Source organism: Hydractinia symbiolongicarpus, chromosome 8 (genome assembly GCF_029227915.1).
Source record: "Hydractinia symbiolongicarpus strain clone_291-10 chromosome 8, HSymV2.1, whole genome shotgun sequence".
NCBI classification, from domain to species: domain Eukaryota; kingdom Metazoa; phylum Cnidaria; class Hydrozoa; order Anthoathecata; family Hydractiniidae; genus Hydractinia; species Hydractinia symbiolongicarpus.
The window spans coordinates 20,104,073-20,117,922 of NC_079882.1; the positions used below are offsets into that span (position 1 = coordinate 20,104,073).

A 13,850-nucleotide genomic window follows, 5' to 3' on the forward strand; every position below is an offset into this window, starting at 1 on the left:
ACAGACTTATTTACACTGTCAAGTAACCTGGCAGCTAAAAGGTGATTTATTGAGGGCTATTTGACCAAAGACTAATACTTTTAATACTAATACTTTTACAAATTACTAATACTTTTACGATCTTCTTCTTGCTAACAAAGCAAGAAAAAAGCTGTTGTTATGCACTTGACATTTTATTAATACAACCAATGCAACAAAAATATGTTTATTTAAAAAATAAATTCTTAATCACCAAATCAATTGGCAAAAACGTAATTGTAAACAACATTATTATATAATGACGGCGATAAATATGGAGGAGGAGGGTCATGTTAACAACAGACATTCATTATTTCGAGAGCTGAGCAAATACAAAATATTACAACGAATTCTCTTTGATTTCGTTGATAATCTCAGATAGCCTTAGACGTACGAATTACGGGAGGAGCAATCTTAAGATTATCCCTGTTGAAATCAAAAAAGTAAATAAAAAAATTAATAAACATTTAAATGCAAATGAAAACAATTATTACAACCCACAAAATCAACTAATAAAAAAACGTATCAAAATTTACACACAAAAAGTTTATATCAAAATTTATATCAAATCGTTACATTATCTTATTTTATCCTACGAAAACATTAACTTGACAAACTTTTTAATCAGCTTTGAGTGAAGCAGTTACTTGGTAGCACATTAGGCGTGTCGCACCGTTCATCAGAGTTGCTTTGACTTGATAGTCACCCTAAATAGAAAAAAAACGAGTTAGAAAGACATCCAGAAGTTCCGCACATCCTCGCTTCAGCTTGTAAAGCTGAAAGGTTTTTGATCCGATGCTTGGTGGGTTTCCATACAAAGAGGACAAACATAGCAGGTTTAATTTTAAATCATCCTATAAAGCCTTGTTCACACTAAGGGGTTAACAGCGTTAGGGTCTGACAGCGTTTAATTCATTAACAATACAAGTAGTGTGAATGGCCAGTTAGGCTTGTTAACAACGTTAATGTGTTCTGCCATTTACAACGTAGGTATTAACATTTCAAAAGAATTTGACATTTAATACAGACGTTAGTTAACGCCGTTAACTTCGTTAGTTTAAACTGACCAATTTTAAAGCGGTATTTTTTCCAACACTATTGTTTGATGCGTCCACTATTTTACCTGGAAGTCGAGATAGCGGCAACGTTGAGTAATCGGCCGTGAAGAATCGCAATAATTTTTTTCATAAGAAGTCATTTTATACTTTAATCTGAGTAACAATTTTGCGAAAGAAACTTTAGCGAATCCAAAAGTTTTTTTTTATATAGATCTACACAAATCCACAAATAAAAAAGTTTCACGAGAAAAAAATTGGCGATATTTTAAGTTGGAAAGTTTTCGCAACATAAACTTTCACGATTCGTGACTTATAAGTTTCTGTCTTGATCGCTGAGAAAAAATGTTTTCCTGCAGTTTGGCAATTCGATAGTTAAACAACGTAAGACGAAAATCTCTTTTAAAACCTTTTAGTGGATAAACTGTCGCAAATCGACAGAAGGTTATACTTAACAAACGTTCGCAAATAGTTAATTTGTTAATAGTTAAGACAACGTTTTGCGAAAAAGGCCAAAAATCGTGAAAGTTTCTCTCGCTAAAGATTTTCTCACAAATGTTAGTAAATAATTTCACCAATGAAAAACCCTACAAGTTCGAACACATCAAAAAAAACTCTGTATTTTCAAGAAAAAAAATCAGTTCATTATTTAAGAAAAAATCACTTTATTTTCAGGGAAAAACCAAGACAGTTGAAAGTGGAAATATTTTTTACATGGCAGTCGGAAAACAAAGAATTTTGATTACTGACTTTTTCAAGAAAATACAGCATTGTGCAAAGTATCAAACATCACAAAACTCACGAAGGCTTTTTACTGTAAACAATTTGAAAAAGAACCCTCGGAATAGTTAAAAACCAGACTACGTAGAATTAGTGGAAAATATGATGTCACCACATGTTTCGCGTTTGTTGTTAGTTCCTGTCAATTGATGTCGATAAGAAGCAGTTTTTATTATATCACTTTTTGTTGTTTTGCTCAATTGCTGTTGCAAACAGAGTCCCTTATTATTACAAGCTCGTGAGCTTGTATTAAAACGCAAATGTGTCCTACAAGAATGGAAATTTTTGCCTCTCTGAGCACCGACACGGGAGTCGTCATGTGTTCGAATCTCATCTTGGTAACTATTTTTTTTTTTTTTTTTTAAAAGATAAGATGCTGGATTACTGAATTTAGCAACTTTTAGGTGGGGTTTGGAGTCTTTCTTTTTCCTGTTAGTCAGTTTACCCAAGACGGACTCATCGAAAATCGAATTTTCGAGAAATTTTTCGTTCAAAAAGATCTCACAAATTAATTTTGAAAAATAACTGCGTAGTGCGTAATAAATATCGCCTATCTGAATAGCAAAATATGTCGTGTCTAACTTTGTAACAAAAATCACGTTTAGATAGACAGCTTTTTGAACTTTATCCGCGAGGTTGTTTGCGTATATCATACGTCTTGTTACAATTATTGCCAAATTGCATAGTCCGAAAGTTGCATTTTAATGGCTAGAGATGTGAAAAGCGGTTGAAAGAAAAAGGTTTCGAATTAAAAACAGATTTGATAGCATCATAGTTATATTTGCGATTGGAAGTTCTGGTGTTTTTGATCGGAACGCTTTTTTTAAAAAAATTTCCGTACTTTGAATATTTTCAATGGAAAACGATAACAAGAAAGTATATCACGACATACATGATATCAAGATTTAATGCTAAGTCAAATACATCCTAAAAAAACATCCACTTTGTCAAAATGTGCAAAGATTTAAACATTTTTGCTATTCCATAGTTTTTTTAAAAAAATTGTGCAACAAATTTTCGCGATGGATCAACTTTCACCTAATTTATACGAAACATATTTTGAATAATGGGTTTTAACATCGCGAAATTATATTCTGCAAAACTAAGCTCCGCAACGATTTCTTCCCCCAACGCATTCAAGGCAAACAATTTTCGTAACACACGTAATTGTTGACATGACACAAACAAGCTGAAAAACCTTTTAAATAATTTAATTTGCACAACCAAAATCGTTATCGTTAATGTTCGACAATTTTCGCGTCATTACTTTTTTCTCCAAATTGTCAAGAAAATCGATGACGCAAAAACAGATTAATTTAAGATACTTAATAAATAGAAATAGAAGTTGTGTCACTCTCAGTTTTCTTTATTGCTCTTTTGTTTTTCTTTTGTTTTTTCGCTTTTCTCTGCTTTTCTTTTTTTGTATATATAGAGCATGTATATACCAAAAAAACCCTGAAACGTTTTATTTGTTGGTGTGTTTTATTTATAAGTTTATATATACCTTAGTACTCTTGTAAATAGGGTGATGAAAGAGATTATATTATTATCACAAAACATGCGCAAAGAATCGTAGATTTAGCAGCGAATGTTTTCGTTTAAGATGCATACGTGATTAGTGTTGTCTACAGAAATTTTTGGATTCCTAAGTGCGGCACGTGTACGGAAACATATGTTGCTCATAACAAATGTTTTTAAATAGTTTTCAGATGAGGCAAGCCTGAATGTAGCTCCTGAGGGTAAAAACCGCATACACAGCCATTGTTTCATTCACTTTTGACTGAATTGGTTACGATGGTGTATTAGTAGGTAATGCTAATTTTATCACTGTAAAATAAAGCAAAAATAAAAGAGAATTTATTAAAAAATTCAACCTACACTTTCTAACGATGGCGGAAGAGGAAGCTTTGGAATTTTGAAACTCAAATTCGGCACTTTATATTCTTTAGCAGGAACTGGGCAACGACATGACCATCCCAAAGCTTTCAATTGGGGTGGGCACGCGATCTTCTTGGCAAGTTCACACGGGTTTTGGTACGTGCTATAAAAAATAAGATAATGATGACGTCATAACTAACCCACGTGATGCATTATGGGTTGTCTACGCAGAAAGATGCGTACGTGTTAAGGAACTGGGTGGAAGATAAGGAAACAGGATTTAGAGCTAAAATGTTTTTGCCCCTTATATTTGAGTATGCTTAAAAACAGGAAAATACGACCAAATTCTTTCTCTTGGACGTTTTTTTGTGACTTTTCAACTGCAAAATAATGAGCTGATTAAAAAAAACCCGATTAGTTATAGCATGAAAGAGCAAAAAGTTCTCAAATTAGTCATCCAAACTTTTACAAAAAAATTGTTTGAATGCTACACAGTGTCTTAACAAAATCTAAATCTGCAAATAATTTTTTTCTGAATCTACATTTTATAATCACCCACATAACAAATTGTACAAGTTGTGTAAGATTTGAAATTGTGAAACTTATGAAGTTTATTCGGAATACAGCAGCCATTCACTACAGTTTATTTGTACAAACCCAGAAAATGTTGGTGTTTAACTTTTTTATATTTCCAGATCGTGGTATTTCTCCATGTTTTCTCTGGGAAAAAGGATATCAGTAAAATCTCAACATCATCATTGTTCTAATTTTGTTCTTATTTTCCCCACAACTTAGCCTTGTTGTTCTTATAAAATCATCCTTATAAAAATTTTGAAAGTTTTAAATATATAAATTCCGGAAATATTATAAAATTTGAGACTAAGATGACTAAGATGCTTCGAAACTGCACTGGTAGGGTAAGTTTTAACAGGAAATATATGCTAGTTTAAAGTATCTAGGTGGCCAGTCAATTTTTTTTCCATGATTTTTCCACGGCGAAAATGAAAATTACCCTGACTTTTCTACGTAAAATTGCTAACGACAAAAACACTCAAAGCACTATTTTATTTGCACTCAGATATATAACATATCATAGTGTAATTAGATTGGAAAAAACAATAGATAAAGAACTGACTGCAACATTAAATGAGCATTTTTAAAAAATAATATTCTGATAAAAATCTCTTAACAAATTAATTCATTTTAAATACATTTCTCAATTTCATAAAAAATGAAAATATTTGATTGATTCACAGTGCAATCGGAAATATGAACAACCAAAACTATAATTTAGAGTAACTGCACTTTGGGGTAAAATTACGTGCAGTCTTTTTGTATGCCATCTAATCCATTAATTTCTTCAAACAATGGGAAATAAAACAAGGGAAAAACTATAACACCTTTGTAACAACTGTGGAAGTAAAGCACTACATCTTTGATTTCTGACAAGATTTGGATATAGTTTACACACAGCGATTTATTTAAAAAAAAAATGACTAAAACTAGAAACTGGGTTCATGTAAACAGTTAAATTAAAAAGCACCCTTAATAAAAATCCCATATAGGACGACCTCATGTACAGCACACAAACAAATCTAAAACTCCCTAGTATTAGCTTGGAGAGGCAGTGTCGCAAACTGAGTGAAGCGGTTAGTATATGCAAACTGCGCTGTGCTACAGGGATGTATTTTTTGGTTGGACCATAAGACTACAACCTTCCTGTTTTGATTTGAATAAAAACATAGTTATCCAAACAGTAATTGTCAATTAAGCAGCTCAGAGCCACTTAGGTGTCTCATATTTTTGTAAAAACTAATTTCAGTGCATAAAACTGTTTTAAAACGTGCAAAAATCAAGAAAAAAATGCTGCCAGCAGATCTATGAGAATGTATTAATTGGATTAGTCACTTTTAGATATTGTAATTAAGAAAAGCTGCTATGACTATGTGTAGCAATTGTCATGAATAAACAATAATCTTCGCTAAAGGAGCCCACAAAGTAAGGGTAAAACAAGTCTGCCACTGTTTTTATGAAAGCCAAATTTGGGAAAATTTGGGGACTTTTAATGCAAACTTTAAATCTATTTTGCAAAGATGATGTCATAAAAAAAACTATTTTCATTTTCATATTTTCCCCAAGAAATCAAGAATAAGAGAAGGTAAGGAGAGGCAAAAGTATAACATTTTATTTACCATGATCCAAAGTTATCAACACAGGGTACTTCAATGTATGAACCAAACAACTTTTTCTTTACAACCAAAATTAGGGAAGTTGCAGTTTGGATGGTTTCCGCAATAACAGCATCAAGATCAACACTTACAGTGCCTGGCACAACAATAGGATCAGGCTTCACAGAAAGTGTTTTCACTTGAACATCGTCAGTTTTGCCACCTGCAATGAACAAGTTAAGATAAGATAAATCTTTATTTATTGGCACATTTTATTGGTAACTGGATTTTTAGTCACATGATCAGTCTGCAGCCATAGTAATCAGCACCAGAAACATCAAAAGATACAACAACAACAACAACAAAAACAAGATTATAAAATAAAACACAACAAACTTTTATTTAGTTATATATGTATATATAAGCTATTTATAAATCTAAAACTAAATTAATATTATTATATGCATCTATATTAAAGGTGCGTAATCACCCGTATTGAAAAAAATTAACATATACATTTTATTTATTTATTTCAAAGTTCAGACGGAGTTATGACTTTCCTGAAAATTCGAGGATGTAAAACGTACTAGAAATAAAAATAATGGTACTTTAGTATCTTGAATTTTTTGTTTTTTTTCAGCCGCCATATTTAACGATCTTGTTGATCTCTTATTCTTGTCTAATAAGCGGGCCGTTGCAAGATGTTCGTGTAAAACAGTAGGTAAACAAACGGCCTTAACTTTAAATGAGCTCTGAGATGGAATTCAATAAAATCGCCAATATGGTAGGCTCCGTTCACCATGCTGTTCTTTTTGGCTTGTTTTATCTTTGCAAAACATGGCATCAAAAAGTGGAAAGAAATTTTAGTTCTGTTTAAAAAAGTGGCCCTGTGTAAAAACATCTGCATCACATTCTCCACTTAGATTTAATTTTCTTCTATTCTATTCGTCATTGTTTTTGGACAAAACAAAACAGAAAGAAGAAATCACAGCATTGCCTCTTGGTTATTATGATAATTATTGCTTATAATGCTCTTTCTTTTTTTATTAGCATGACTGGGATTACTGCATATTATAAGCCAAAATACCCAACGGGGGAGAATGCTCATTGTGATATTTGAAGATAGTTGAAGCACTATGGAGATAACTAAATTTAGAGCATGAAAGGGGTAATTCTAAAAATTTAGATATTCTAATTGCCTAGACCTGATACTGCCTCCATAAGGAAACGACTAACTGTTTAAACAAAGGAAAATAATCAAAAAGTAAGACAGCTAGCGAGGCGAAGCTGTCTTCAGAAACAACAAGAGTGTTCAGTGTTGCAAAGAAGTCTGATTTCAGTAAGTTTAAACGTTTAAATAATAAAGAATAACGCAGAAACTTTGATTGATTTATCTGATTTATCATGTTCGGAACTTTATGGATACATTTATAAAAGCATTACGATGGAAACACAGCTATGGATACTCTCCCTCTCATTTATTATTTTTTTTGTAATGGCATGAACCCAGCAACCATGCGTTTATTATCGCATGATTCGTGCAATGAAATGCAATGGCGGTTCTGTAGGCGAAGAGAAATTGGGGTAAGTTTGTTATTTCTATGAAACATTTGAACATGTTCTGGTTGTCGGTTTTCAATAAAATTTTCAGGATAATGTTTTCTTATGTATATCTTTCAATTTTTACAATAAAATAGGTACCTCTAAAAAAAGTTGCCTACAGGGTGATTACACGCCTTTAAAATACCTGTATACGTCTGTCGGTCTGTCACGCAAAATAGTAGCTCCTGAGTAGCATGAAGGACGCAATGCGGTATAAAAAGGACAGACGAACCCGTGTATTTTTCCATGGGCTAACGACTAGTTTATATATAATTCACAAATACTGTCACAATAAAATGTGTTAAATTTAAGACTTGCTTTCCTTACTAAAAAGAAATTCTGGCACACATGTTAAAACACTAAATTAACAAAAATATATTTTTTTTATTTCATTTTTTGAACAGTTTTGACTGATTGGGCCATTATTAGGTTGAAAAAAATTCTCAAAAAACTGACTTCGTCACATTTGAGGGTCAATTGTTTTATGTCTTCGTGCAAAAATCAGAATAAACTAATGATTTTATGCTGAGAAATGTCACAAAAGCCATATTTTAGGACCAATTCAGTCCTGGTCATATGAATTTTAGCAGCTGAGTGATACTTGCCTCAATTGTCGTAGGTGCGTGATGAATTTCATGCGTCTTGCCTTAATTGAGGAGTGATTATTCAGTTTTCATTACTTGAGGTGCGTGTGTTATACATATGAAAAGTGTGGTCGTCTGGTAGGCCTACTGAGTAATTGAATGTATTTGCATCTTTATTAAAGGACCGTCTCAAAATATCCGTACATAATTCGTATCAAAACTTTGTATCAATTACAGCCCTTAGAAATAGCATTGGCATTCGGCACTGCCGATGTAATTGCTGATGTAAAATATGAAGACACCGTAGTTGCGTCGGCAAAAAAATTGCTGACATAATTGGAAATTTAAATGAATGCCACGATCGAAAACGGTCGGTTTTATTATAAAGAATGTAAGGTATAGAGAACATTAAAGTCAGCCCCTTGCCTTCATGCTGACACTCTTATGCTCGGCTGGTGCATTACACTAAGACTCGAATGAAAGACGAAAGACCATTTGAAACCATGCTACAAGTCAGTCCGACCATCATCTTCACAGAGAATACAGCGAGAAGAGTGGGCACCCATGCAAGTTAAATATCACCAGAACATGGGAGAGGTTAGGTGTCCTATATACCTTAAAGGTACTGTCCGATTAAAAAACAATATCTTTTCTTTTGTTTTATTAAGTATCAAAAATAACGAAGATTGCACTCTTAAACAACAAAGATTTATCCAATACTTAGCACCATCGTTTGTTTGTAATGATCTTGTCTCAATCGCCTACCATCTTCACGAACTTTCAAACGCGGCAAAAGGACTGGGTAAATTCATTATTCAGCACATTTTTGCTTGTGACGTAGCTACCTGGCTTCTTATTAGGCGAACCCCCTGACTTGCGCATCGAACGACTAAATGTTTATTTATAATTTTTTTCCTTTGCTTAAAAATGTTCTTCATGAAGATAGCAATGAATGAAAATAATTCGCAGGTTCTAGGATTTCAATTCGAGCCGGAAAGAGTAGGGAATGATGAGCTAGTTCTGACTTTTCAAGACGTAGACGAACATAACATTGCCAGAGACCTTGTTGCTTCTACTTGCCTAAATGTTGAAGCAGGTCTATGGTGCCTGATTAAATACTTTCAATTACATGGTATAAAATTTTCTACTCCTTCATAAGAATTTCTTAGATGCGAGTGTGATTGAGTAATATTGTAATATTTTTCAGATAAAAAATGTATTACGGAACACGAAGATTTCCAAGCGGTGGTTTTATTGAAGAATACGCTGTGGACATCTTTGGTGGCACTCCATGACAGAGAGAGCAGAGGATTGGCGAAACGTGACGAAGTATCAAACAAGTAAGCAATAAAAAGACCCTGGGTTTGAAGTTGTTTATACTTACTCATTTTTTTGCACTGTACAATAAACTATTTACAACTTTGTTTAGATCGTACCGCTATGCCGCTTATCGACAGTTTTGCTGGTTCGTGCACAATCGTTTGGGTAGGGGGTGCGACGAGTTATACCAGCATGTGTGATATCCAAGATTCGTGAGGAGTTCCCTAGTGCTGATGGCGTTTATGTTGGTTACAAAGACGGGGTAGAAATTCCAGAGCTTAATATTTCATGGGAGGGGGGAAATTATTGAACGGAAGCCTAATTTAAAAAAAGTACAAAATCTACAACTTAATTCTTTTAAATTGTTGACTCTTTTCCACGATCCCTTCTTTTGGAGGTCGTTCTTCAGGCGCTATCTGTAAAGAACATTGGCGTTTTAAACGAGATCCACTCGTCGCTTTTCTCTTTAACTGAGTTCTTTTTAAAATTTTGCGAACGATGTAGGTCAAGTATTCATAGTTTTTTTCCTCTCGTACAACTTTCGCAACAAACTGTTTATTGGGCTTGGAATATGCGACATGAAATAACGGGATTTTTTCGCCTTCCTCATCCGTTGTACACTTCTATAATAAAGTTATAAATAAAGTCATTAGTTAGGAAAAAAAAAATATAAAAAAATACTGACATGGTTTATTTCTTGAAAATCCTAAATATTCTTACCTGAGCCCGATCAACGTTGTTGTTATGGTCTAATATTGCTAGTTGAGTCTCAGCAATCATCTTCTCCATTCTCAAGTAGGTGGCTTTGGGTAGGTAACGGATCTTCAGCGCATGAAAAACCTCCAGTAGGGTGGTGTGGATTTGCTCCGTCAGTTGCTGTAGATCCTTTACCAACATTGGTTGGGTAACAATTTTTACCAATTTCTCGTGCGCAGCCGAACCCATTACAAGCCACTCTTTGCGAAGTGCTTCTTCTTCTGATAATGTAGGGTGGTCGCATTTTTTGTAATATTTATTGTGTGCGAACACATGCCTGTTGACTGAAGGGTGAATTGCTGAAGTAAATCGCTCTGCCAACTCTTCACCGTTTCCGCTACACGTTGTGATCGACCAATATAAATGGTTCACGATTTTATAATTCCATATGAATAATTCATAAAAAGCTGTCTTTCACAATTCAGGGGGTAAAATTACCAAAATTTTTAAACATATAATAAAATATCAGCCTGGCCCACGTTTTATTTATGGTCAGTTCGGCGCGCTCCAGGTAAATACGTCACACACGACATATTATCTCAGCCTCGCTTTAGTGCCTATCATTCACCATTTATATAAACAATCGAAGCGAGAGGCCGCATGCTTTTTTGTAAACTCTAACAATTGAGTCTCCTGTACAGTTTTGCTTCATGTTAAGCTGTGTGTGACAAGCATTTCCGAAGCATGCCACCAGCGACTTCTGCGATATACAACCTAATGATGCCCTAACCTAATGAATTTATCTCGAAACATAAAAAGCCAGTAACATTCCAAAAGAACAACAGGTGCTATTATGCAATGCAACGTATTCAATTTTTAAAAATAATTCTTTTTAAATTCGCATGTTTGTCATTCAAATTCCGAACTTTAAGTCATTTTTTTCTTTGATTATTAGTATAGTATATAATTACTTTATGCAAAAGACATTTCAGCTGCGGATTATTGAAGTGACTAAAGTGTTTTTTGGTGCGTGATTGAAAACGCTGCTCCATTGATGCAGGAGCATGCGAAGGTGCTGGGGCGCAATCGTTTTTGCTCGTTTTGTGCATAAATCCACCATTTTTAAGCCAGTTACGCTTTTTCTCAGAAAACTGACTTGTCACATTAGAGGATCTAATGTCCTCTGTCATTGTGGAAAAAATCAGAAATAACTGTTATTTTGACTCGTTTTGCACAAATCTGTTTTTCAGCCAAAAAGGTTTTTCTGAAAAAACGACTTTGTCAAATTCGACGCCCTCTTGTTCTCTATCTACGAGGGTGCCGATAAGCTGCATACGCCGTAAAAAGTGTGGGCGTTTTTGGGCAAGTTCGGCGTTTTGGAAAAAATTCAAGTATTCGCCCGAAAAACCCCGCATAGGCCCGAACAATGGCCGAAGAACAAAAAAAACAAAAACAGACACTAATATGATTAAAAAAAACTATTAAAATTAAAATAAACTTACCATGTGGTAGCAAAGTTCTTAAAAAAACTGTTTTTTGATGGTTTTTGATAAAGTTTACTTTAAAAATAACTTATATATAAACTTTATTAACTCCTTTCTTTTAACGGGCATTCTTCCCAACTATCGTCCGCATGGTTTGTTACAAGGAATTGCATTTCGAGAATGTTCTGGGCGAGCTAGGGAAAGTGCAGGCGGTTTCGGGGGACAACCGCCAATTTTATTCGAAATCCTAATATATGCGGGCGTTTGTGGCTTATCGGCACCCTCTTCTCTATCTTTGTGCAAAAAAATCAGAAAAAACTAATGATCCAATTTTGATAAAAGCTGGTAACAGACAGACAGGCACAGTAGTTCCAGAAAAGGAAAGAAAAACGACTCACCACAATTATCCCATGTGAAACCAAACAAAGTTAAGTTTCCCTGTCTGGGTGACTTAACTTTGAAATTATCTTCTGTATATCTTTGGTGGTAAAGAAGTCTGACAAAATCCTCATTTTCACGAATACTCTCCTATGAGAAAAAACAAACTCTATATAGTGTAAGGCTAATTAAATTTCAATTTCGATTTCTGGCTATAATTGATTGGTGTTTGCCTTTTATTTTAGCATTGATAATGGCTACCTTAATTGGAATATGGTCTTAGCCAGGAGGGTGCTGATAAGCAGCAAACGGCTGCACTTTTTACGGTGTATGCAGCTTATTGGCACCTTCGTGTCTTAGCTATATCACAGTAAAGTGCCCCTTTCTCCTTTTCTCAGATATTCTAAAACTAACAGAGTGCACAAGTTTACCTAATTTTCAATTTTATTGCTGGCTTTTGTGTATTATTTTGAGGCTTCATCAGGGAAATTATTGAAGTGGAGTTATTCAAAGTGAGAGTTACGGAGTTAAACTATTGCTTAGTAAAAAACGCAACTGTAGTATAAGAGTGTTTTAGGTATTACGAAGACGTTGCCAAACTTATATGACTTGGCCTTGTGCTTTTAAAAAAACGCGCTACGTTTACTTTACCTGAGCATCTACTTCCACCGTCTCAACAGGAGAACAAAATGATGTGCTGATAAATAAGCTTGTTACAAAAAAGATTAGCATTATCATTTTAAATCAGTCTCTTCTCAGTACTTCCAAAACTTTATCTAAACCAGCCCCAAACCAAAAAACAAAATTCACCAACCGATATTCACCACCACTGCAGTGCGCAATTGTTACAGTACTGGGGTCATGCTGCAGACACGAAAACTCACATGAGTAAACAAAGGATTACTTTTTAATGGCGCGCGTAAGCACGTTTTAATCTTTTTTAATTCAGTTTCCTTTAAAAAAAATTACTTTCTTTTTAATAGAATTACTTTCTTTTTTTAAAAATTACTTACTTTTTGAAAACTATTTTTTGTTTTTTCTTGTTTTTTCTACTTTTTTTAAAAAAAGACAAGTGCATAGAAATTATACATAGGGTAATCAGAAAATCAATAAATTTAATATACAGAAGATAATTTCAAAGTTAAGTCACCCAGACAGGGAAACTTAACTTTGTTTGGTTTCACATGGGATAAATGTGGTGAGTCGTTTTTCTTTCCTTTGTTGGAACTACTGTGTCTGTCTGTCTGTTACCAGCTTTTATCAAAATTGGATCATTAGTTTTTTTCTGATTTTTTGCACAAAGATAGAGAACAAGAGGGCGTCGAATTTGACAAAGTCGTTTTTTCAGAAAAACCTTATTGGCTGAAAAACAGATTTGTGCAAAATGAGTCAAAATAACAGTTATTTCTGATTTTTTCCACAATGACAGAGGACAATAGATCCTCTAATGTGACAAGTCAGTTTTCTGAGAAAAAGCGCAACTGGCTTAAAAATGGTGGATTTATGCACAAAATGAGCAAAAACTTTTCAGGTGCGCGATTGCGCCCCAGCACCTTCGCACGCTCCTGCACCAATGGAGCAGCGTTTTCAATCACGCACCAAAAACACTTTAGTCACGTCAATAATCCGCAGCTGAAATGTCTTTTGTATAAAGTAATTGTTTACTATACTAAAAATCAAAGAAAAAAATGACTTAAATTTCGGAATTTGAATGAAAAACATGCGCGTTTAAAAATGAATTATTTTTAGAAATTGAATACGTTGCATTGCGTAATAGCACCTGTTGTTCTTTTGGAATGTTACTGGCTTTTTATGTTTCGAGATGAATTCATTAGGTTGCATATCGCAGAAGTCGCCGGTGGCATGCTTCGAAAATGTTTGTCACTG

General features: G+C 34.1%; 1 protein-coding gene across 1 annotated transcript; it reads right to left on the bottom strand.

Moving 5' to 3' along the window:
• Positions 1-191: 191 nt before the first annotated feature.
• Positions 192-12,826, bottom strand: LOC130654729 (ganglioside GM2 activator-like). Its single transcript, XM_057457346.1, has 5 exons — positions 12,615-12,826; positions 11,984-12,113; positions 5,924-6,122; positions 3,732-3,894; positions 192-725 (listed from the first exon to the last, which is right to left on the bottom strand). The coding sequence occupies exons 1-5, from the start codon at positions 12,699-12,701 to the stop codon at positions 639-641; spliced, it is 666 nt and encodes a 221-aa protein (XP_057313329.1). The 5' UTR covers positions 12,702-12,826; the 3' UTR covers positions 192-638.
• Between the last annotated feature and the right edge of the window lie 1,024 nt (positions 12,827-13,850).